Genomic DNA, 19907 nt, shown 5'->3' on the forward strand with positions numbered 1-19907 from the left:
ACATACAAAGTTTAAGTCACTATAATTTTTCAAAAAAACCCGTGAATTGATTTAAAATTTTACAGGTAGCTTTTTAATAGTAATACAAATCTATAATAACAAATTCAACGTGCTAGTATTGTTTATGTATAATCCTTAATCGATCAGAGTAATTTCATGAAGTATTGTATTTTATTTTATTTATAGAAATCCGCGATATATACTTGCAACGTCGCGGACAAGTCTATGTCGGTTCGCGTGGAAGTCGTGAACAGGACTGTGATACCGATCTGCCTGAGGGACAAATCATGGGGTCTGCTTTGGCCAGACACTGCACCTGGGTCTGAAGCTTTGTTGGAATGCCCGCTATCTTTTACGGGCAAGAAGGTCTCCCGGCTGTGCTCGATGAAAGACGCGACCACTCCTGAATGGCAGACACCTGATTTCTCTTCCTGCTTATACGAATTGCTGGTTCCATGTTACAATAGATTTAAAAGCCTAACATTGGGCTACCAGAACACGACTGGTTCCGAAACGATTTGCACATTTTGGGAAATTCTACGGTCGCGTGCCCTGCCTCTTTATCCCGGCGAAGGAGATCGTATCTTGAGTATCTTGACAGAAATAGAAAATTATCAGCAAGATTTTAATCAATCCGACTTGCACGTCTCCACGGAACCACTGATACGCATAATTAATCGTATACTAAACGACGAGAATTCGATTTTAAGTCAACAGGTAAATTAAAGGAACTTTATTTCAATTCGATTTGAATCTTGGAGTTTATCATTTTTAGAAAGTATTGCTGCTATTGCAAATTATTCGACGGAGTCTGATACAATGGTCCAGATTGACCGATCATTCTTACAAACACTTATCATTTTCTTCGGTGGTGGTGGATGTTCAGGAACTGCATCAACACAACGGAGACAGTGTGACTCACTCCCTTCAAATCCCCATGGATGATTCTACGTAGTTATTGTTCATTGAAAATATATTAATTCATGTATTTAATTAAAATAGTTAGTTCACTTCTTGTTTATAGATATCCAAATTGGTACGATGACAAAATAGCAATACGTTTGTGGAAGAAACGTCAACGCGGTTTAAAGAACAACAGCACTTTAACGGCAATCGTTATCGTTTATAAAAACATATCTCATTTTCTTCCAGCGACATATGTCAAAGAACTCAAGTAAGTGATCACAATATTATACAATCTTTGATTTCCTAACTTCTTCTCAATGATTAAGCGATGGAACGGATCTGGAATTCCGCGTCAATTCCCGGGTGATCACGGTCGCAGTGCCTGCATTCAGTATGGATAAACATAATAAGATCTGGGTGGACCTGCAGCTGAAGCACGTGCAGAACCAGTCGAGCTCGTGGAATGTCTCGTGCGGCCTTATGGACGACACCGGCACCTGGGATCTGAACAGCTGCGTGGCCAACACATCGCCAGGTGACGCCGCAACCCATTGTCAGTGTCCCACTACCGGCAGCTTCGCGGTGCTCCTAACGGCACGTGCCGTCAGAGTAAGTGTCAGGCAATGTGTATCGAATATCTCTCTTTAAATTGTGAAACAACAAAGATTATCTTCAGGTAGTTTTGGCAAAAAAAGAGCAGACCACGTTCATCGTAGTATTCGGTTGCGGCAGCTGTTTGGCGCAATGCCTCCTCTCTTGTGTCATTCTAGGATCGTTCTGGTGGAAGAATCGAAGCTGGCTAAATTTTTTAAAGCTTCAATGTTGCGGGGCTCTGGTCGGAGCGATGACTGTTTTCATTTACGCTGTGCATAATGATTTACCAGAGGTGAAAAGACATTTTATGCCACGTAATTAAGAATTTATGAAGCGTAAAATGTAATTTATTTTGTCTTAGAGTTCATATGCGATCGTAGCAATAACTTTGGAAGCATTTCTTCTCATCGGCATGTCGGCGCCGATATCAGAAGCGCTGATCATTTATGCCGGCCTGACTCAAGTGCGATCCAGTCAACACTTCCAGCCTACTGTAATCGCAGTCATAACCGGTTCGAATAATATTAAATAAGAATTACATATGATTTACAATTATAATTACTTAAATCTTTTTCTCTTTTACTTATAGGTGTCCCTATCTTAGCGGTGTTAAGTACCGAGCTCACACACAAGAGCACCGGTTGGAGACACGAATCTTGGTGGTTGATGTTTGGCAGCGGAGTTTATACTATATTTGTCACTTGCGCAACAATGATGTTTCTCATTTTTGTATTGTTGTACTTGGGCATCTTGCACAAGGCTCACGCTCTCGTAGAGGAGAACGTTATGAAGAAAGAAGCGATAGAAGCCAGATTGCGAATGCTTCATCGAGCTGTCATAGTTATCTGTGGCGTCATCGCAATGGAAGCTTCGTCGATCTTCTACATAAATTCTACTTCAATCATCTTCCATTACATATTTGCTTCGCTTTCTTCCGCTTTGGTGAGTTCGTAATATTATAATTTCAAAAATATATTAATTAAATACTTAACGCCGAATAATTTAGGGCTTCGTTATAATAATGGTCTACATCGTGAATGGTGATCTGGCAGTCGTCGAATTGATGTTACGCAAATTGAAATGGAAGCAGGACACAGAGGAAGAAATATCATCCGAGCCAATTAAAGGTACTTTGTGAAAAATCTCATTAAAAATTCACCCGTGTATATAACATTTTTTATTCGCAGTGTGTTCAAAGAGTAGCGCCGAGATAGAGAACGACACAGCTCCTCCACCATCGTCCTTAGGTATCGGTGGTGATCCGTACCTAGGTGCTCGAGGCATCGCAGCCGGTATAGACATGCGCGAATTCGTGAACGAGTCCTCATCCGCGTATTCGAAGCCTTCCGTCCCCGTCGCCAGCCGATTCCTGCCAGAGATCCGCGTTGACCACACGGACGACATAAATCTGGAGAACTACAATACTAGCCCGCGAAAGTATCAAGAGGCACTGGCGTTTGACAATGTATTTTCAATCCGCGCGTCCAATTCCTGCGGCCTGAACGAATCGACGTACGGTGTCAGCGATTGCTGCAGCTTTCGACAGTTCGGTAAATACCGGGAATCCCAGGGACAAATATTTCTAGCCCACAACCCGTCGCCGGAGAGTCCGGCGAAACTGTTGTGCAACGCCGACATCGAACCGCGTTTGACCGGAATGCCGGACGTGACATTGGCCGTGAAAAATGAAGAATTACTGTCCCCCGAGCTTAGATCACGGGAACACGTGAACGTTATCCCGGATATTGCAAATACAACAGAAAGAAAGCAGCCCGACGGCGAAGAGAAAGCACCTGAGATCGTTATTACCAATTGCGAAGCAGCGACCAGCGGAATGCTTGATCGCATTGCTCACGACCTTGATTATTTGCTGAATCGCACTACGGATGGATCTTAAAGTGAGATATGGCAATTTTACAAGGTTTAGGTTGTAAGGTACGATTTTATCAAACGAACGACTGTACTTTTTAAGAAAAAATTTATTATCATCATCGTCATCCAAAGTTTCGTTCTTTATATCACGTAACAAAGATTTAGCGTTGTAAGAGTATTACATTACGCTTGCAGTGTGTTAATAAACAGATTGGAAAATGTACACAAGTTCTCCCACTCTCTCATACACACGTACGCACTTGTTTTCTTCATTTCACAAGTATTTACGTGCTCTCTCATCTACCCCATTAGATTTAAGGACAGAACATTGACCGTCAAGGAAGAATCTGTAAAGACGTTTTGTCATTACACTCCATTCATTAAAATGTTTTACACCATAGATGTTTTGTGTTTCTTTCTCTGCTATCTACATAATGTGTAAAATCACACAAATAAATTTTTATAGAACGCATCACATTTTGTTTGTTCTGTTACCGTTTTTTCTTGTCTGCCTTTGAGTGTGTGTGTGTGTGTGTGTGTGTGTGTGTGTGTGTGTGTGTGTGTGAGGAAGAGTACAAAAGAATCTGGAACTGAGGAAGATGGGATACCACAAACATACTAATGAACAAAAACAAATTTTAGGCAGTGGAATTCCGAGTTATAATATTTATTTATCACTGTCATCGCGTACAGCCCTTTTCGATAATATCCACGATTTCAGTCGTCGTCGCACTTTCCTTTTTCCGGTTTTTTTCTTTATTTTATTTTTTTATAATTTGAATTATAAAGCTATACATTCAATTTTTAGTTCGATAATCTACTTACATACTTAAGATCGAAGTTTATGTTGTTGGTAATAGTTTGTTGTTCTTGTTCTTGTTCTTGTTCTTGTTGCTGTTGTTGTTGATGTTATTATTGCTGCTGCTGATGCTGCTGCTGCGGCTTCTTAACATTTTGCCTTTTCTCTTTTTACCGCTAGTAAAATGGTTTGTTAGTCGTTTGCTTAGTGAAATGCGTCACTGAGAATTTTCTTTTTTGTTCTTTTCACATCGTTTATTAATGATTTTAGTTTTTACCAAGGTACGAAATCGGAGCGCAGTATTCTCTTGGCCAAGCATGTGTTATAAATGCAAAAAGACATAATAAGGTCGGTGTTAGTTTGTTAGCACTCGAATATACCTATATGACTAGTTTTCTGTGTCAACAGATCTTCTTAAAAATATAAATTATTTACAAGGATTTCTCAGCTAATTTTATCGAGATTTAATAACCTTGGTTTAATCACATCAATAATACCGAAGTATAGGAGGGCCGTGGCTGTATTCCATTATTATTGCGAAAGAAGAACAAATGTATTTATATTTGAGCGACCACTGTTCTATTACATTCTATATTTCATCAACATTATACGCGCTACTATTCTCTTCCCATTGTCTTTTTTATCTTTTCCAATTAAAATTTTTTTCGTTCACCTTAGCGATTAAAAATAATTAAACATGACGATTGATTCGAAACAAATGCAGAAGCGATCCGCCTTTTATTTCATTTTTTCCATCGCCGTACCTCGCCAAATTAGATCATTACTTCCTCTCTTTATTCCACTGTTAATTCGGATTAATTTAAATATAAAAGATAAAATTCTATAAAACATGTCGTCAATTCGCGACAGTAAGTAAATTGTATTCCTCATTTACTTGATTATTCAAATTTCTCGACGAATTCAAACACTTGTTAGTAAAATGCCCTTTATTATTTCAGCCTAATTACCTGTCTATGATTACACGCAGCTCGATACTTGTCACGGTTCATCTTCGAAAGATATAATCAACTGAAATATTAGCGCGTTCTTTAATCTTATTTCATTAAATTTACCACCTATCTCTCTACCTTACGATTTAATTAAAAAACATAAAAATAATTGATCATTCGTTTCAGTAGAATGACTCAAGTGCCGAACGCAGTTAGTAAAAAACAAAAAGTATACGAATTGAATCTATTTCGCGTTAGCATCGTTCTCGACTAAATACTTAAGCCACGGCGCCCATTTTTATCATCCTTTAATCATTTGATTCCATTCTTTCATCCTGTTTTACTTAAATATAAAAATACATAGCCAGTCTATACATAGAGCGTGCAAAGTGGCACAGTGAACTGAGTTACCAGATATCCTGGATGGTTAACTACCGCTCTCAGCGTTCGACGGTGGTTCCGTTTCATCGAGTTGACTTCTGTTCGTGATACTCGACACGACAGGTAGACCTGAGGTTTTTGGCAGCGGGTTAGTTATAACACTATCACTATTGGATGTTGTCGCGTTATACATCGAATTATCGAAGTGTTGCAAGCACGGAAACTCTGGTCCAGGCAACAGTAACGTAGTCTGGGTGGGAAGATTGGTTAGCGATACCATTCCTGGCGTCATCATTTGCTTATTAAAGCAACTCCTTAATGCCTCTTCGATTAAATTTGCTATTTTATCACGATCGTTCTGTAGCAAAGTGTAAATTCGTAAATCTCCTCTGTCGTCATTTAAAATTCATCAGTGAACAGATTGGTAGTTACCTCGTTAATAAATCCGAAATGTACAAGCTCCTGAGCGAGAAGCATCGAAGTATCTAATTGACTCACGGGACACGTCAATTGCCTATTCATCTTGTCATCCATTCGTAATAATATTGTCATCTGTGAAACACAGGAGCATGAAAAATGTAGAAAAAACACCGTGGCAATCGTTATTCATCATCGTTACAGCCACTCACAAGTAATTCACAACTTTCTTCCCTAGGCTTAACGTTACACATCATATTAACTACTCTCCGGGACTCCACGTCCACCGGTTCGGGTGTCACCGACTTTACCGATTCGGTGACCTCGGGAGATATCGCCCTGGGTCGAACAGGTGGTGGTAGCTTCGCCATAAATGCTGTCAGAGGGTATATACCGTATCTGTCAACCCAGAAATCGGTTATGAATATTGCTTGTTTTAACGAACGACCGAGAACGATCGTTGAACGTACTTTACATCTTCGACGAATTTCTCTAACTTTTCCGTAACGGGAATATCACTTAATCGTATCTGCTGCGGCGGTCGTCCTTGATACTTAATTTCCGCAACTACCGTATCAGGTCCGTATAGCCTTTGCAAAACTTCATCCGTTATCGTTTCTGAAATGTTAGCTGGAAGAAAAAAGTTAGAGAAGGTCAACAGTCGGTTTATTTCAGTTTTAACGATCGTGCGTTATCTAAGTCATTAAGAGAATGATAAAGTGCACATATGCACAGGGGACAGAAGTTGCATTTCAAGCCATGAAGATAACAAGCAGATAAGATAAGAGGAACATGATGAACTCACTAGCTGAATTCACCAAGGCGTGAGCGGCGAGCAACTTTAACGAGTGTACTTCGAACAAGACGGGGTGAAAAAGTAGTTCCCTCGCGCTCGGTCTACTCAGCGGGTCCATTTGAAGACATTTTCGGATGAAGTCCTTTTGCTGGGCATCGTCTAACGATTCTATGGTCTTCCGTACGTTCTCATCGGTCACGGTCGTACCGGAATCACCGTTACCTTGGATTTCTAATGCGGCCATCTCCAAGGCGCACATACCGAACGAATAAATATCAATGGCAGGGGTCACAGAATCTGAAACACGAGATAGAAAATGTTCCATAGGAATAAGAACAGACCGATACACGTAATAACGTGTAAAAACATTAAACTTACTTCCATATTCAGGTGCTACGAAGTGCATGTTTTTCATGTTCGCTCTACATGTTTTAACGTGATGATGAATCGCGTCGGGAGCCACTGGAATGAGAAAACCGAACCTGCCGTTACTTTTAAAGATTATACGAAAATATTGAACAAGCAATGCGTTAAAAAACTTTCTTTGCAGGGCAGCAGGCATTCTTTCTCTTTTCTATCGTGTAAAAGTATTTAAAAAGAAAAGACAGTATTTTCTGTTCGAATACCCGCCACCTGCGTGGTATAATAAATGAATTAATAGATCGTTAGAAAAATTGTATTGCAACTGAAAAATTATCCTATGCGTAACTTGAGCCCTCGTACGATTCGTATACACATTACATACACACGAAAGTGCCTCCGGGAGAGATAAACATAGTGTGTACAATGAGAATAGGATAAGCGAAACTTAAACAGTCGGTCGTAAGAATGTAATTTACACAGTTCGATTATGTTTGCATTCTGAAAAGAAACACTTCAATTGAGCATAGTCTTTCTCCCTTCGTTTCGTCTGACAAGGAAAACGAAGAAGGGCATTTTATTGGAGAGGAAGGATATAAAAACAAAAATCAATTAGAATACAATGAAAAAATGCGTGTGCTAGATGATGAAGATCCTCAAACCCTTTTGCCCGTCAAATTTCGAGGCACGAAATGTAATGCAACGGTATCAAAACTGAACTAAACCTCGGAATATTTCGTATGAACCACTCTACTGTTAATTAAGATGTAGTTATATAAATACATATAAGGTACATACATAAAGGGAAATGTTTACCTCGTTCTGTCTAAGTTACTTAGCTGGCAATAGTCGACGGATTATCTGCCAAATGTATTTTCTTCACCTTTTCACAATTTACATCACGGAATCGAAGAACCGTCGTAATCAGTTGACTTTTTATCCTCTTGTACAGGCGAAAGTACGATTCGTACTTCCTCTCCGTTCGAAGGATTTTGCTGTGTTTTTTTCATTATCTAGATTAGCCTATCTGCTACAATTAAAAATGAGGACTCAAGTTACTCCTAATATATACAAAGCGATTTATACACAATCTTTCTAACAGATTTATCTTACTAATAGGCAAGAGGAAACAAGTTACGAATGTATATAGGAAAAAAGCGAGGTGTATAGATAGACATAGAGATAGAAAGATAGATAGATAGAGCGGGAGAGAGAGAAGGCGAAAATCGTATCACAATGTAAACATAATAGCAATGATGAATAAATTGTTCTAAATAAACTAATAACGCTAGATAATTATCGGGAATATTCGGGTAGAAATAGTATTCCATTATTTTCGTATACATTATATACCATCAAAGTATCGTATGATTCGATTAAGATTATTACTGATTTATGGCATGGAGTAAAACTTTCTTCACAATACATAACAGTATCACACCCACTTCCACACATTATTATGTTTCGTGATAAAAACATTCGGACTCTGTATCGTTTACGCATCGTTAAGTCTAATTAATAGATAACACGACGCGACTTGTGCATTACGTATCGAGCAGAAATTAATTGAGCAATTGTATTATAAAACTTATTCATTACTGTAGATTGGCTTATCGTATGAACGCCGAGGAGGCAATCACAGTAATTGGCAATATACGTACTTTGCTTGTACCCCATGTAAGAACAAAATAAATACCAGTTTAGCTCACAGTAGTAATTTTAGCATCACTGGTCGGTCTTTTTTTTAAATTCTGATTAACAGTTTTCTTCCAAGAAAATTATGAGAAACAAAACTATTAGCCTCTCATATACATAGTCCTGTGAATAAAAAAACGGAAGTGCCTTGCAAACTCCTATTCCACTATATATTAAATAATTTTATTTACGGCTAAATGTTCTCTTCGATACCTACACGAGCAGCTACACGATACATCTATAACACTTGTTAGCAAAGTGTTTCGATCGTACAGATTTACAACTGTACTTTCGTAATACAAGACACGTCTGTCCCATAGAATAAAAAGTTCTTTATACGTTCAACTACTTACCTGAGCCAATTTTTACAAGCCCGTTATGTTGAATAAATATAGTGTCACAAGTGAGATTTCCGTGAATAATGGGGGGCGAACAGGAATGTAAATAACTGTAAAGAACCAAATGAATTAATACACAGATTTAATTAAACGAATGTAAAGATTAATTGAATTACCTCAAGGCAGAAAGTATCTGAGTACACCAACGTTTCCATGCTTGCAGGGGTAATTTTTTCACATTACGTTTTGTTCGTTTTAGGAACTGTTTCAAAGACCCGGAGGACATATATTCAGTTATAAATATGACCTGGTAAATAACAATAGACGGATTAATTGACATTTCGAGATAGGTTTGAATATACATATATCAGCTTTTCCTGTGATAACTTACTCGAGGCTTATCGTTATGGGTATCCGTCCAATACCTATGAAATTTAACAATATTAGGGTGCTCCAACTGCGTAAGATTTTCAAACACAAGCTGTATCTTTTCCTCCTGCGCTTTAAAGTTTTTCCTTTCAGAGAATTGCACCTCATTCCAAACAACCTCAACTCCTTCCTCTGTGTCCATTGCCAAATAGGCACAGTCGATTCCCGGCACATCACGTTGTTCCACCTAAATAATAAACGACATTCATTAAGGACGACAATTCATTTCGATCACGCACGATTCGTCGGAATCGATCAAACCGATTATACAAAGTACAAAGTTAGTTTATTTACAAGCATCGTGTAAAAATACATATTAATATATTTATTTACAATGTACAGAAGTTACACAGCGTAAAATCAGACTATTAATACATCTGATGAAGTGGTCAAATTACATTACTGCTATCATCCATTTTAAAGTTACTTAAAGCACAATTCAAACGATTTCATGCCTATTTGCCATTACATCAATGTGACCTTGCTAGGAATTTAAGGAGGGGAAGTAATTCAAGGCACAGATTGCCACTAGAGAATGTACATGACAATAGGCTGCACTCGAATAAAGTATACAAAGAGCCCCTGTGTTTACGTTACATCATTTTGATGGAATGCCCTTTTTTTTTTAATTGTACAGGGTAAAATAAAAGAGATAGCCTATTTTCCTTTAAATAGACATACCTCCATTTCAGTGACTTCGTTTTCACTGCCTCTGGCTGCTCCAAAGGTAGAGCCTTCGGCTAACGTGGACTTGGAACCTACATATACCTAACAATAAAATAATAGTTATTGAGCAATAAATAGTTGATAAGTTTCCTCCTTTAACATTACTGACTCCCTTTACGAAACAATCTTCATTTATCGAACATAAACATTAAAGAAAGGTGTAAAGGAATGATACGTTTTCCTAAATGCAGTAGTCAATGATCCAACTATGTCAGTTTATTTTTAGGATGAAATATGAAAGAGACCACTGACGGTAAAAGCTCAGTGCCAAGAAGCTGTTGGAGATCAATCCACAAATGTGAATTCACAGTGAAATACACAAATTCTGCGAAGCTGATCGGACGTAAAGCTAGCATGGTTAAACTTTGAAATGTCCGAGAACTAAGATCAATTGTGTGTGATTCATTTTTAAGTACACAAGTATTAAACAAGATTACAAGACAAACATACATCTCCCAGTTTCCCAGCGATAATATTATCTTTCAATTGCATCAACACATAAGAAACCCTCGAATGTACTTTAGTACTTCGAGAACAGAAGTATTGCATGAACCTTGTCCAGATCCCAACATTCAAACACTTTGTTCAGCAACAAATCGTGTACAAATACCCCAATAACCTGCTAGAACGAACAATGCTAACGAGAAGCATCGAGGAACAAATATTTCACCATTGTTATGTTACTTAATACAGTAATAAGGTTGCAATTATGACAAAGAGAACATGTAGATCAAACGATGGGCTGAAAATCATGATTACGAACGTCAGTCCTTTGGTATTTTTCATAGAAAAATATGATGCACTGTGAATAATCAAATAGACAAATGATGTTTTTCGAAGTCGTGGAAGAAGATCGGCTAGAAATTTTTGCAGGCCAGGCATCGTGATCCTCAGCCCGCCAAACGTTCGTAAACCGGGCTCCGGAACGTATGGACGAACGTGATATAAACAAATAAGTGTGGCGAGATTCGTAAAAACGGACATACCTCTTCCCGGCGTTTGAGCCACCGCCCGCAGGGGCTCTCCTCCAGGATTTCGCTCTCATCTTCCGAATCTTCACCACTTTCCCGCGGTGACTTGTGCTCTGGGTCCGTGCTGGAGCGACTCCCGGGCATCACACACGCGATTAGTTGAAGGAGCAGCACCGAACAGAGCGCAACGCGGCCAAACTCATCGGTGGTGGCGATTCGTAGGTGTATTTAGCTCAATCGTCGCATCTGTTCTACCGCGGGTGCACTGCCGACGATGCGCACGTGAAACGGTTTAACGGAAAGTACTTGCCGTTGGTGCAGGACACGGTGCCTTGTAGCACAGCGAGCACTCACGGTGACACATGCAGCGACAACCCGTTTCTCTCCAGGGAAACCCGAGCTGCGATATTTCTGATCTTACGCGGTCACGCGCACGGATCGACGCTTTTCGGTTTCCCTCAAGACCTCACCGTTTCACCGGACATCGCGCGGATCACTCGCAGATCGCACTGTCAAAATAAAACCTCTTGTTATGAGCGAAGTAGCTTCGATGTGACACACACTCTAGTATTCATTTTCGCTCTGTCTTCGGTCACGTTCGCCCAGTATGGCGATCCAAGTATTACCGCACCCTTTTCGGGCTCGACCATGGGAGCATCTGCCGACCGATTTCAGATGTTCGAACACCAAGCCAGATATACCGATCGTGTGTCACTGCTTTTCGTTCTTAATCCGCCGCTCACTCCTCTACCTCGTCTACTATAGTTCGTGATTATACTTACGATTTCTACGCGATGCGAACGAAATATAAACTGAAATCATCGATGTGATTCTGGTTTAAAACGATTTCAAATCCCCTGCATCGTCTCGGATCGAACAAGCGTGGCTTTCGATCTCTGGAGCAGATTTTCAATCGCCTTTTTCCGACTTGAAACCTTGCCACGCGCTCCTCGACGCGAAGGATTCTCGGCGCCGTTTGCGTATCAACTGCGTGGTTATTGTTGATTCGATAGCTGAATCTATTCATAACATAACGCAATAGTTACGCTTAACGCAATGACGTCTATAAAAACGCTACCTTTATTAGACGGCGCTAAATTAATCGTCCTTGACGAAGGTGCGTATAGCATCTCTTTAGCACGCTCACCAAGAGGATTCATCGTTTTTTTCTTGCGTTGAGGTTATATTCATTTAATACTAGAATGATATTTTAGAAGTTGATGCGGTTTATGCGAGAGATTTGATCGCAGGATGGCTAGAAATGTGGCGGGAGAGGGAACCTGAACAGACATTCGATATATTGTTGTTCTCAGATCCAAAATATATGTTTGACGGACCTGGACCATTCGCAACAAGTAACATAAAAATTCATGATTATTATACCATTGATATTAACGAGCCTGACGTAAATTCAACTCGTGAACAAGATTTTCATAACCTGGAACATGTACTACAAAATATAAATATAAAATCAATAGTAATAGTTGATTGTTTGTCATCTTTGATTCTGTCCATTGGACTGTCGAAGACTTTATGGTTTTTAAAGAGGTTGAGCGAGCAAGTGCCCCAATTAATTTGTATTTATAGAAATGATTTCATACAAGATAAGATATCCTGTATTGACACATTAGGGACTACATATGTGAAGATACAAAGATTTCTTGGTACAAAAACAGATAACAATAATATGAATTATGTAGTAGATTTTGTACATCGTAAAGTAGGTGGAGGGATCTTGCGACAGCAAGAGATAGTGAATCAAAATTACACATCTAACAAAATTCAGTCTGAGAAGATTGAGAAAAATGAGAAATCGGACATGGGGTATAAGAATCAGAAACAAAAGATTGAATCTTCTTTCAAGATAGAAATAAATGAGAATGAAATGAAACAGAGGAATGAACTTGTATTACCGTACATGATTAATGCGACGAGTACATCTAAAATTCATTATCAACCAGAGAGCATAGATGATTTTGATGAGGAAGATCCAGACGATGATTTATGTATTTAATTTAATAATACAGACTTTCTAATGCCCCAAGCCAATATATTTACTTTGCATTTTACAACTTCTTTTAATATATTACATATATGTATATAATATTTGATCGAGTAAGAGTTCTTAAAAAAATATTTGAGAAATATTAATATAATCATCATATTTTGCTATAAATTATTATATAAACTTTGTAAGACAGTTCTGCAAAAGGAAATACAGGTATTCTATAATATGTCTTTCACAGAAAAATCAAATACTGTATTCTATTAAAAAAATAGAATATATAATACTATTATTTATCTTTGGCATTTGGTTCAAGTCATTATATGTGTATTCATTATATCACTTTCTCTTGAAGCGTTACGATTACATATTATTTAGGATTGTTCATGTGTAAAATAGATGTCGAGTTCGTCCTTGACGAAGGTGCGTATAGCATCTCTTTAGCACGCTCACCAAGAGGATTCATCGTTTTTTTCTTGCGTTGAGGTTATATTCATTTAATACTAGAATGATATTTTAGAAGTTGATGCGGTTTATGCGAGAGATTTGATCGCAGGATGGCTAGAAATGTGGCGGGAGAGGGAACCTGAACAGACATTCGATATATTGTTGTTCTCAGATCCAAAATATATGTTTGACGGACCTGGACCATTCGCAACAAGTAACATAAAAATTCATGATTATTATACCATTGATATTAACGAGCCTGACGTAAATTCAACTCGTGAACAAGATTTTCATAACCTGGAACATGTACTACAAAATATAAATATAAAATCAATAGTAATAGTTGATTGTTTGTCATCTTTGATTCTGTCCATTGGACTGTCGAAGACTTTATGGTTTTTAAAGAGGTTGAGCGAGCAAGTGCCCCAATTAATTTGTATTTATAGAAATGATTTCATACAAGATAAGATATCCTGTATTGACACATTAGGGACTACATATGTGAAGATACAAAGATTTCTTGGTACAAAAACAGATAACAATAATATGAATTATGTAGTAGATTTTGTACATCGTAAAGTAGGTGGAGGGATCTTGCGACAGCAAGAGATAGTGAATCAAAATTACACATCTAACAAAATTCAGTCTGAGAAGATTGAGAAAAATGAGAAATCGGACATGGGGTATAAGAATCAGAAACAAAAGATTGAATCTTCTTTCAAGATAGAAATAAATGAGAATGAAATGAAACAGAGGAATGAACTTGTATTACCGTACATGATTAATGCGACGAGTACATCTAAAATTCATTATCAACCAGAGAGCATAGATGATTTTGATGAGGAAGATCCAGACGATGATTTATGTATTTAATTTAATAATACAGACTTTCTAATGCCCCAAGCCAATATATTTACTTTGCATTTTACAACTTCTTTTAATATATTACATATATGTATATAATATTTGATCGAGTAAGAGTTCTTAAAAAAATATTTGAGAAATATTAATATAATCATCATATTTTGCTATAAATTATTATATAAACTTTGTAAGACAGTTCTGCAAAAGGAAATACAGGTATTCTATAATATGTCTTTCACAGAAAAATCAAATACTGTATTCTATTAAAAAAATAGAATATATAATACTATTATTTATCTTTGGCATTTGGTTCAAGTCATTATATGTGTATTCATTATATCACTTTCTCTTGAAGCGTTACGATTACATATTATTTAGGATTGTTCATGTGTAAAATAGATGTCGAGCATCATTGCTATAATTGATATAATTTAAATAAATCACAAAGGAGTATGAAAAACGTGATATTTTACACAATAATACAGTATACAGAATTAGAAAACGTTGCTAGGAACCTACTCCGAGATTTGAGACAACAAATATAAATGTACAATAATAAATAATAAATAAAAAGACTATAATTCTCTGAATAAGAATGATACAGTTAGGCATTGAAAGTGTAAAGTATATTTTGATCGCTAAAATGCTCAATACCGTCAACATGTTGCAATACTCTACTTTCTAATAAGCTCCGGCCGTAATGAACAGCCTCTTCTCTGGTTTCTGCAACACCGGCGTTCAGTAACCAATTAACCAATTCAGTCCCAGTGAAGACGTTTTTGTACAATTTCAGCATACGCCTACGACACATGGCTATACGAGTACGGCATTCGTCCAAGTGGCAACGATTAAATTGATCCCTAATAGCCTTCACTTCAGGGCTCAACGCGTCTTCCGCGGGAAGCTGCAATTCTTTTCCTATAAATATCAAATTACGCGGCGTATAGGATTTCGTTTTGTGTAGAATTTCTGCGGTAACAAGTAAGAATAATACCTGCGCGCCATTTGCGACACATTCTTCGTAGCCAACATCCAAGCTTCCCGAGGCCAGCGTCTAATCCGAAAATGGCGAACGCGATCAACGACTGGCCAAAGTTTAAAGCGACATCCAGAAATGTTAGCTCCGCATAAACTCCTGTCAATTTCTCCATTATGAGTGTTCCAATCGATATCGTTATGCCCTGAAATAGTATAATGCTTATGATAAATCTTGTTGGCCTTATACTTTTTTACTATTTTCATTGATTTTTACTTATTGTACTTACAATGAACATGGAACATAGCAAGAGAATTACGAAAACAAGGTGTCGGAGAGATTGAAGATCGTTTCTTTCATTCTCAAGGTCAACCAGTAAATCGCAATCATCAATGTCATTACTATTGCCTCTGCACACTCCGTTGGGACAGCCGTTCGCGAACTCACAACCGATTCTGCACAGAACAGAGCATTGATTGTTAAATGAAATACACGATATTTGTTTTATGAATTCACTCACATCGGAGTACGAGAATCTGAGGCAAGATCTTCAACATCTACTACACGCCTTTCAACACTATCATCATTAGAAGCCTCAATATTATTTGCTAAACTAGAGTAAGACGTCGAGGCCTGTCGACGCTGGTACATCTGCTGTAAAACCAAACAGCCCATTGTCACTGTAAAGAAAGGATACGCAATACAAATGAAGATTCATTCATCTGTTTTCGTAAGATCGTACATCATGAACTTACCAATGAAACAGAATATCAGTATGACCATAGAGATCGCAGCTTGAGTTCTGCCAAGTTGAAAATTTGGGTTTATGAATGCGGGGTCAGGTTCCTTTGGAGATATCACGCAACACATTATAATTACTATCACAAGCGGAATCCTAAAAATGACTTCATTATTCTTTGCATCGTCCCAATAATTAAAATATATTGTCGTACCCCCATCCAATAGGAAAAAACCATTTCTGGACATTTTTAACAAATTCCAAGGATCGAGAACTCAAGTACAACAGAGTAGCTGCTATCCCCATCGTCCATACACGACTAGCATACACTCCCACAGTGATTAAAGTGAATTGGATATACCTGGAATAAATTATGTCAATAATTATAGAAATGGAGGGATTGAGAAATCACTGAAGGTAATTACCACAAAACTGAACCGCTATTGTGTGATTCGAGTTTGGTCCATATTATAACACCTACAGCTGTAGCTAACTGGAAGCACAATGCAATTTTCAGGTGAAAACTTTAACAATTGGTACAAAATTTAATAATATACAAACCTGTGCAATTACAATGAAAAGCGTACACTTGTGAGTAACGCACTTGTATTTTTGTCGCCCGAATCCTACGAAACAAATTATCAACCATATACAGACAATCGCCGAAGCGATGCTCACGTCGAAGGAAAATACGTTCAACTGATGCGTATAGTTTTTCGGTGTCATTCCAGAGGATACGGCATCGATTAATTTCGCAGATACGAACATCAGCGGAGCAGATAAAAATGTACAAGCGACCATCGACGAAGCGATCAAATCAATCTCGATATTGTAACGAAGAGTGAATATGAATAAAGCCGGAGCCGTCGGTATTGTACCGTATAGAAATCCGTATGTACTCAAATTCTGAGTATCCGTAGAGTTAATTCCAGCGTTTATCAAAATAATGGATTCTCTTATGACCAACGGGAGAACCAGCAGTTTGACCGATATCAGTATGCCCGGTATAACCAGAGCCGTGCCCTTCAATTTGTGCACTTTTCCAACCATCATTAATCCCAGGAGGAAAAGAGCTGTAGCCGAAAACGCGTTACCAAACACATCTAGCACAGTTGAGATTACGCTTGGTACAACATGGCTGAATGTCAAGTTTCCCAAGATACCGAAAACTGTCATAAGAAGTATAGGATTTAATACGATTCCCTTTACGATAGAATAAATCATGTTCATATAACTTCTGTTATCTTCTTCATAACGTTTGCCAATTTCTAGTAATACAAATCCAATTGGATTTAAAATAGCCAACGATATAGGTGCCATCAGATACAAATAAGCAGCATATTCGGGATGCGTAACTCCATACAGAGCATCGACTATGAACGTAATCAATTTTAATTATATAAAGCATTACGCAAAGTGTAGAGAGATATTGATTGTTTACTTACTCATAGGATATCCGATAGCAAAATCATTGCTTTGGGTGGTAAATATTGCAAAGAGCGCAGCACAGCCTGGATTCGTTCGTCTTTTAATGACTAGAGACACGCCAAGAACGATGAAAAATACACAACTTTTAGCTATCAACACGGCGAGGAGAAACTTCCAATTTACTAAACTAAAATCAAGCTTTGCCAGTGACATGAAGATTAAAGAAGGCAGGGCAAACGTCCCTACAAAAGTATTCAGACCGTTTGCTTCTGATTTACTAATTACATCGAATCTGCCTGCGATATATCTGAAAAAGCAAACAAATTTAATTTTAAATGTTTCTGATAACAATTATAAGAATACATACCCGCATAATATAATAGCAAAGCATTGTATCAATGCAAGATACAAGTTATCAATCGGTTCAGTCTGCATTGATGATATCTGCGTTCCTTCCAAAAGAGACATGATTAATAGAGTCGTTTAAATTCCTACAAAGATAATGTTATACAAATTAATGTAAATGCACATACACTCGGGATACGAAAAGGAGTAGTTAAAAAAATTACTTTCTAGCAATACAGTTGTTCCTAATATGAATATTGTCATCTGGCTAAAATAACATTGCCCCAAAGAGGACGAATACATCGAACGATGCACGAGATTAAATCCATGTCAAATTCATCTTTCTCCACTTTATACAATCTTCTTTACAATCTGCAATAAACAAATTTAAACGTTCCTTTTTTCAACGAATGATATCCCATATGTTCCTGAACATGTAACACATCAGATACGTCCTGTCATGTTACCGATGAAAGGGAATACGTACGTACAAGAAATGATAGCAAATCTCTTTGCGGGTAAGTATCGTGTAAAGTGTCAATGCTACTCGATGCAGTAAATATATTATGCAAATACGTTCAGATAAACAGTCACGAGCACCAGACTCAGAGATGGATCAAGCCGGTTTCGGGCCCCCGTGTTCGAAGGAGAATTATGATTATTTGGAAGGAAAGGAGGTAGTGCGAAAAAGAGAAAGTACAAGTCAATCATAATTAGCAAAATGCAATCAAGATGTTTATTAATGTAACATAAAAAACATAAGGTTGCATACAATCACATTTACAGGACTTTGGTTTGCTTGAAGCGACGTCTACATCCACCTTTCGCGGAATTGCGCTGATGAATCACGATGACAAAACAGAGTGAGAAATTGTATGCAGGCGATAACTTGTATTATGAAAAAGGTGCAAGAGGCAGATTCGAATATGTGTAAGGTTTAGCAGACCAACTTCAGGCACCAATATTTGGAATTCAGCAGTTTATCAATACGCACATTTTACGCAAAGAAATCAGTGAATCGAATGATTACGCATGGTCAGTGAAGAACATTACTCATATTTCTTCTTTCGTACACATTAATTGATATCTATATTATACATTAAGCGATTCTTCTATTAAATCGCAAAACATATAAGCACAGTTTCAACAAACAGCTGTATATATATCCTTGTATCGGTTTTACCAGGTTTTACATCAAATATTTTTCTGTCTAGCCGATTAAAGAACGCCGATAATATTACGTAAGATTATTGGATTACTGCAAGATTATTATTGATAGATAATGTTGACTCGTTGGAATATTATGATCGAGACTTTGAACTTACGTAAAACGCACGATATATTACGATGAAGTACAGAGTACTCTTTGTTGATCTTACAATTAGACTATAGAAAGGAATAAAACAACCACGAGAGCACATAGGCAGATATTTTTTCTATAATCAAATGAATTTTTTAATTTACTATTCATGTCTGTGCGTTGAACTTGCTTGCTTAAGGCATTTCAGTAAAATAGGTATGTATGTGTATGTGCATATATGTACTACATGCGTACAGTATCTTTACATGACTGGCCTTCGTGACTCATGCATTCTTATATTATATTGCGCAATTATAAAATGTTTACCATGAAAAGATCCGTATGTTTAGTTCAATCTACTCGTAAACTGAATATTATCGGAAGATGGTAACAGAAATCTAATTTGTATTTAATCTTGCCAAGAAATGTTCATTTCTTATGCATTAAAGGGGTTCACCTCGCAATCGACGTTCTATAATTGGTCGCAGTAATTCGCGAAAGTACATAAATTCATTGATGTCGGGAAACATTTTCTGAGCAAGTTCGTGTAGAAAGGAGAATATAGATTA

General features: G+C 37.6%; 5 protein-coding genes across 9 annotated transcripts in view; 3 read left to right on the forward strand and 2 right to left on the reverse strand.

Moving 5' to 3' along the window:
- Positions 1-3772, forward strand: part of LOC108624011 (uncharacterized) — a 14470-nt gene extending 10698 nt beyond the window's left edge. For both annotated transcript variants that reach the window (XM_018022934.2, XM_018022935.2), the window contains exons 11-19: positions 187-717; positions 776-951; positions 1025-1174; positions 1233-1515; positions 1583-1792; positions 1862-2012; positions 2090-2442; positions 2507-2627; positions 2688-3772. In XM_018022934.2, coding sequence (XP_017878423.1) covers positions 187-717; positions 776-951; positions 1025-1174; positions 1233-1515; positions 1583-1792; positions 1862-2012; positions 2090-2442; positions 2507-2627; positions 2688-3397 — 2685 coding nt within the window. In that variant the 3' untranslated portion in view covers positions 3398-3772. The remainder of the gene's footprint in view (positions 1-186; positions 718-775; positions 952-1024; positions 1175-1232; positions 1516-1582; positions 1793-1861; positions 2013-2089; positions 2443-2506; positions 2628-2687) is intronic.
- A 248-nt stretch (positions 3773-4020) lies between these two features.
- Positions 4021-12107, reverse strand: Madm (MLF1-adaptor molecule). Of its 2 annotated transcripts, XM_018022943.2 has the most exons (12): positions 12017-12107; positions 11250-11743; positions 10219-10305; positions 9500-9724; positions 9285-9415; positions 9124-9218; positions 7094-7177; positions 6725-7012; positions 6390-6549; positions 6132-6318; positions 5935-6054; positions 4021-5860 (listed from the first exon to the last, which is right to left on the reverse strand). In XM_018022943.2, the coding sequence occupies exons 2-12, from the start codon at positions 11376-11378 to the stop codon at positions 5549-5551; spliced, it is 1818 nt and encodes a 605-aa protein (XP_017878432.1). In that variant the 5' UTR covers positions 11379-11743; positions 12017-12107; the 3' UTR covers positions 4021-5548. The 2 variants fall into 2 exon arrangements, with proteins under 2 accessions (XP_017878432.1, XP_026668534.1); XM_026812733.1 differs by lacking the exons at positions 10219-10305; positions 12017-12107 and having other exon boundaries at positions 11250-11821.
- A 135-nt stretch (positions 12108-12242) lies between these two features.
- On the forward strand, positions 12243-13283 carry LOC108624017 (elongator complex protein 5-like). The gene is made up of 2 exons (XM_018022945.2): positions 12243-12351; positions 12449-13283. Exons 1-2 carry the CDS (start codon positions 12291-12293, stop codon positions 13246-13248), a joined length of 861 nt encoding a protein of 286 aa, XP_017878434.1. The 5' UTR covers positions 12243-12290; the 3' UTR covers positions 13249-13283.
- Positions 13284-13625: 342 nt separating this feature from the next.
- LOC108623967 (elongator complex protein 5-like) lies at positions 13626-15140 on the forward strand. Its single transcript, XM_018022881.2, has 2 exons — positions 13626-13662; positions 13760-15140. The coding sequence occupies exons 1-2, from the start codon at positions 13626-13628 to the stop codon at positions 14557-14559; spliced, it is 837 nt and encodes a 278-aa protein (XP_017878370.1). The 3' UTR covers positions 14560-15140.
- anchor (integral membrane protein GPR155 homolog anchor) lies at positions 15107-18626 on the reverse strand. Of its 3 annotated transcripts, none has more exons than XM_018022940.2 (12): positions 18530-18626; positions 18263-18410; positions 18061-18184; positions 17711-18000; positions 16827-17638; positions 16691-16758; positions 16480-16626; positions 16282-16421; positions 16047-16206; positions 15816-15981; positions 15545-15731; positions 15107-15468 (listed from the first exon to the last, which is right to left on the reverse strand). In XM_018022940.2, the coding sequence occupies exons 3-12, from the start codon at positions 18159-18161 to the stop codon at positions 15155-15157; spliced, it is 2385 nt and encodes a 794-aa protein (XP_017878429.1). In that variant the 5' UTR covers positions 18162-18184; positions 18263-18410; positions 18530-18626; the 3' UTR covers positions 15107-15154. The 3 variants fall into 3 exon arrangements, with proteins under 3 accessions (XP_017878429.1, XP_026668533.1, XP_017878430.1); XM_026812732.1 differs by having other exon boundaries at positions 18267-18410; positions 18526-18624; XM_018022941.2 differs by having other exon boundaries at positions 18526-18624.
- Between the last annotated feature and the right edge of the window lie 1281 nt (positions 18627-19907).

The sequence above is a fragment of the Ceratina calcarata genome, unplaced genomic scaffold, assembly GCF_001652005.2.
Source record: "Ceratina calcarata isolate Rehan_Ccalc_2016 unplaced genomic scaffold, ASM165200v1 scaffold297.2, whole genome shotgun sequence".
NCBI lineage: Eukaryota > Metazoa > Arthropoda > Insecta > Hymenoptera > Apidae > Ceratina > Ceratina calcarata.

Coding starts and splice junctions, on each gene's coding strand:
- Madm (XM_018022943.2), bottom strand. CDS start 11,378: ATGCCCGGGAGTCGCTCCAGCACGGACCCAGAGCACAAGTCACCGCGG. Junction 7,178..9,123: donor GCTTGTAAAAATTGGCTCAG/GTAAGTAGTTGA, acceptor TTCTCATTCCAG/TGGCTCCCGACGCGATTCAT. Junction 5,861..5,934: donor ATTTCGGATTTATTAACGAG/GTAACTACCAAT, acceptor ACTTTGCTACAG/AACGATCGTGATAAAATAGC.
- LOC108624017 (XM_018022945.2), top strand. CDS start 12,291: ATGACGTCTATAAAAACGCTACCTTTATTAGACGGCGCTAAATTAATC. Junction 12,352..12,448: donor ATTAATCGTCCTTGACGAAG/GTGCGTATAGCA, acceptor ATGATATTTTAG/AAGTTGATGCGGTTTATGCG.
- LOC108623967 (XM_018022881.2), top strand. CDS start 13,626: ATGTGTAAAATAGATGTCGAGTTCGTCCTTGACGAAG. Junction 13,663..13,759: donor CGAGTTCGTCCTTGACGAAG/GTGCGTATAGCA, acceptor ATGATATTTTAG/AAGTTGATGCGGTTTATGCG.
- anchor (XM_018022940.2), bottom strand. CDS start 18,161: ATGTCTCTTTTGGAAGGAACGCAGATATCATCAATGCAGACTGAACCG. Junction 16,759..16,826: donor TTTTCATTGTAATTGCACAG/GTTTGTATATTA, acceptor TTGTGCTTCCAG/TTAGCTACAGCTGTAGGTGT. Junction 16,627..16,690: donor AATAGCGGTTCAGTTTTGTG/GTAATTACCTTC, acceptor AATTTATTCCAG/GTATATCCAATTCACTTTAA.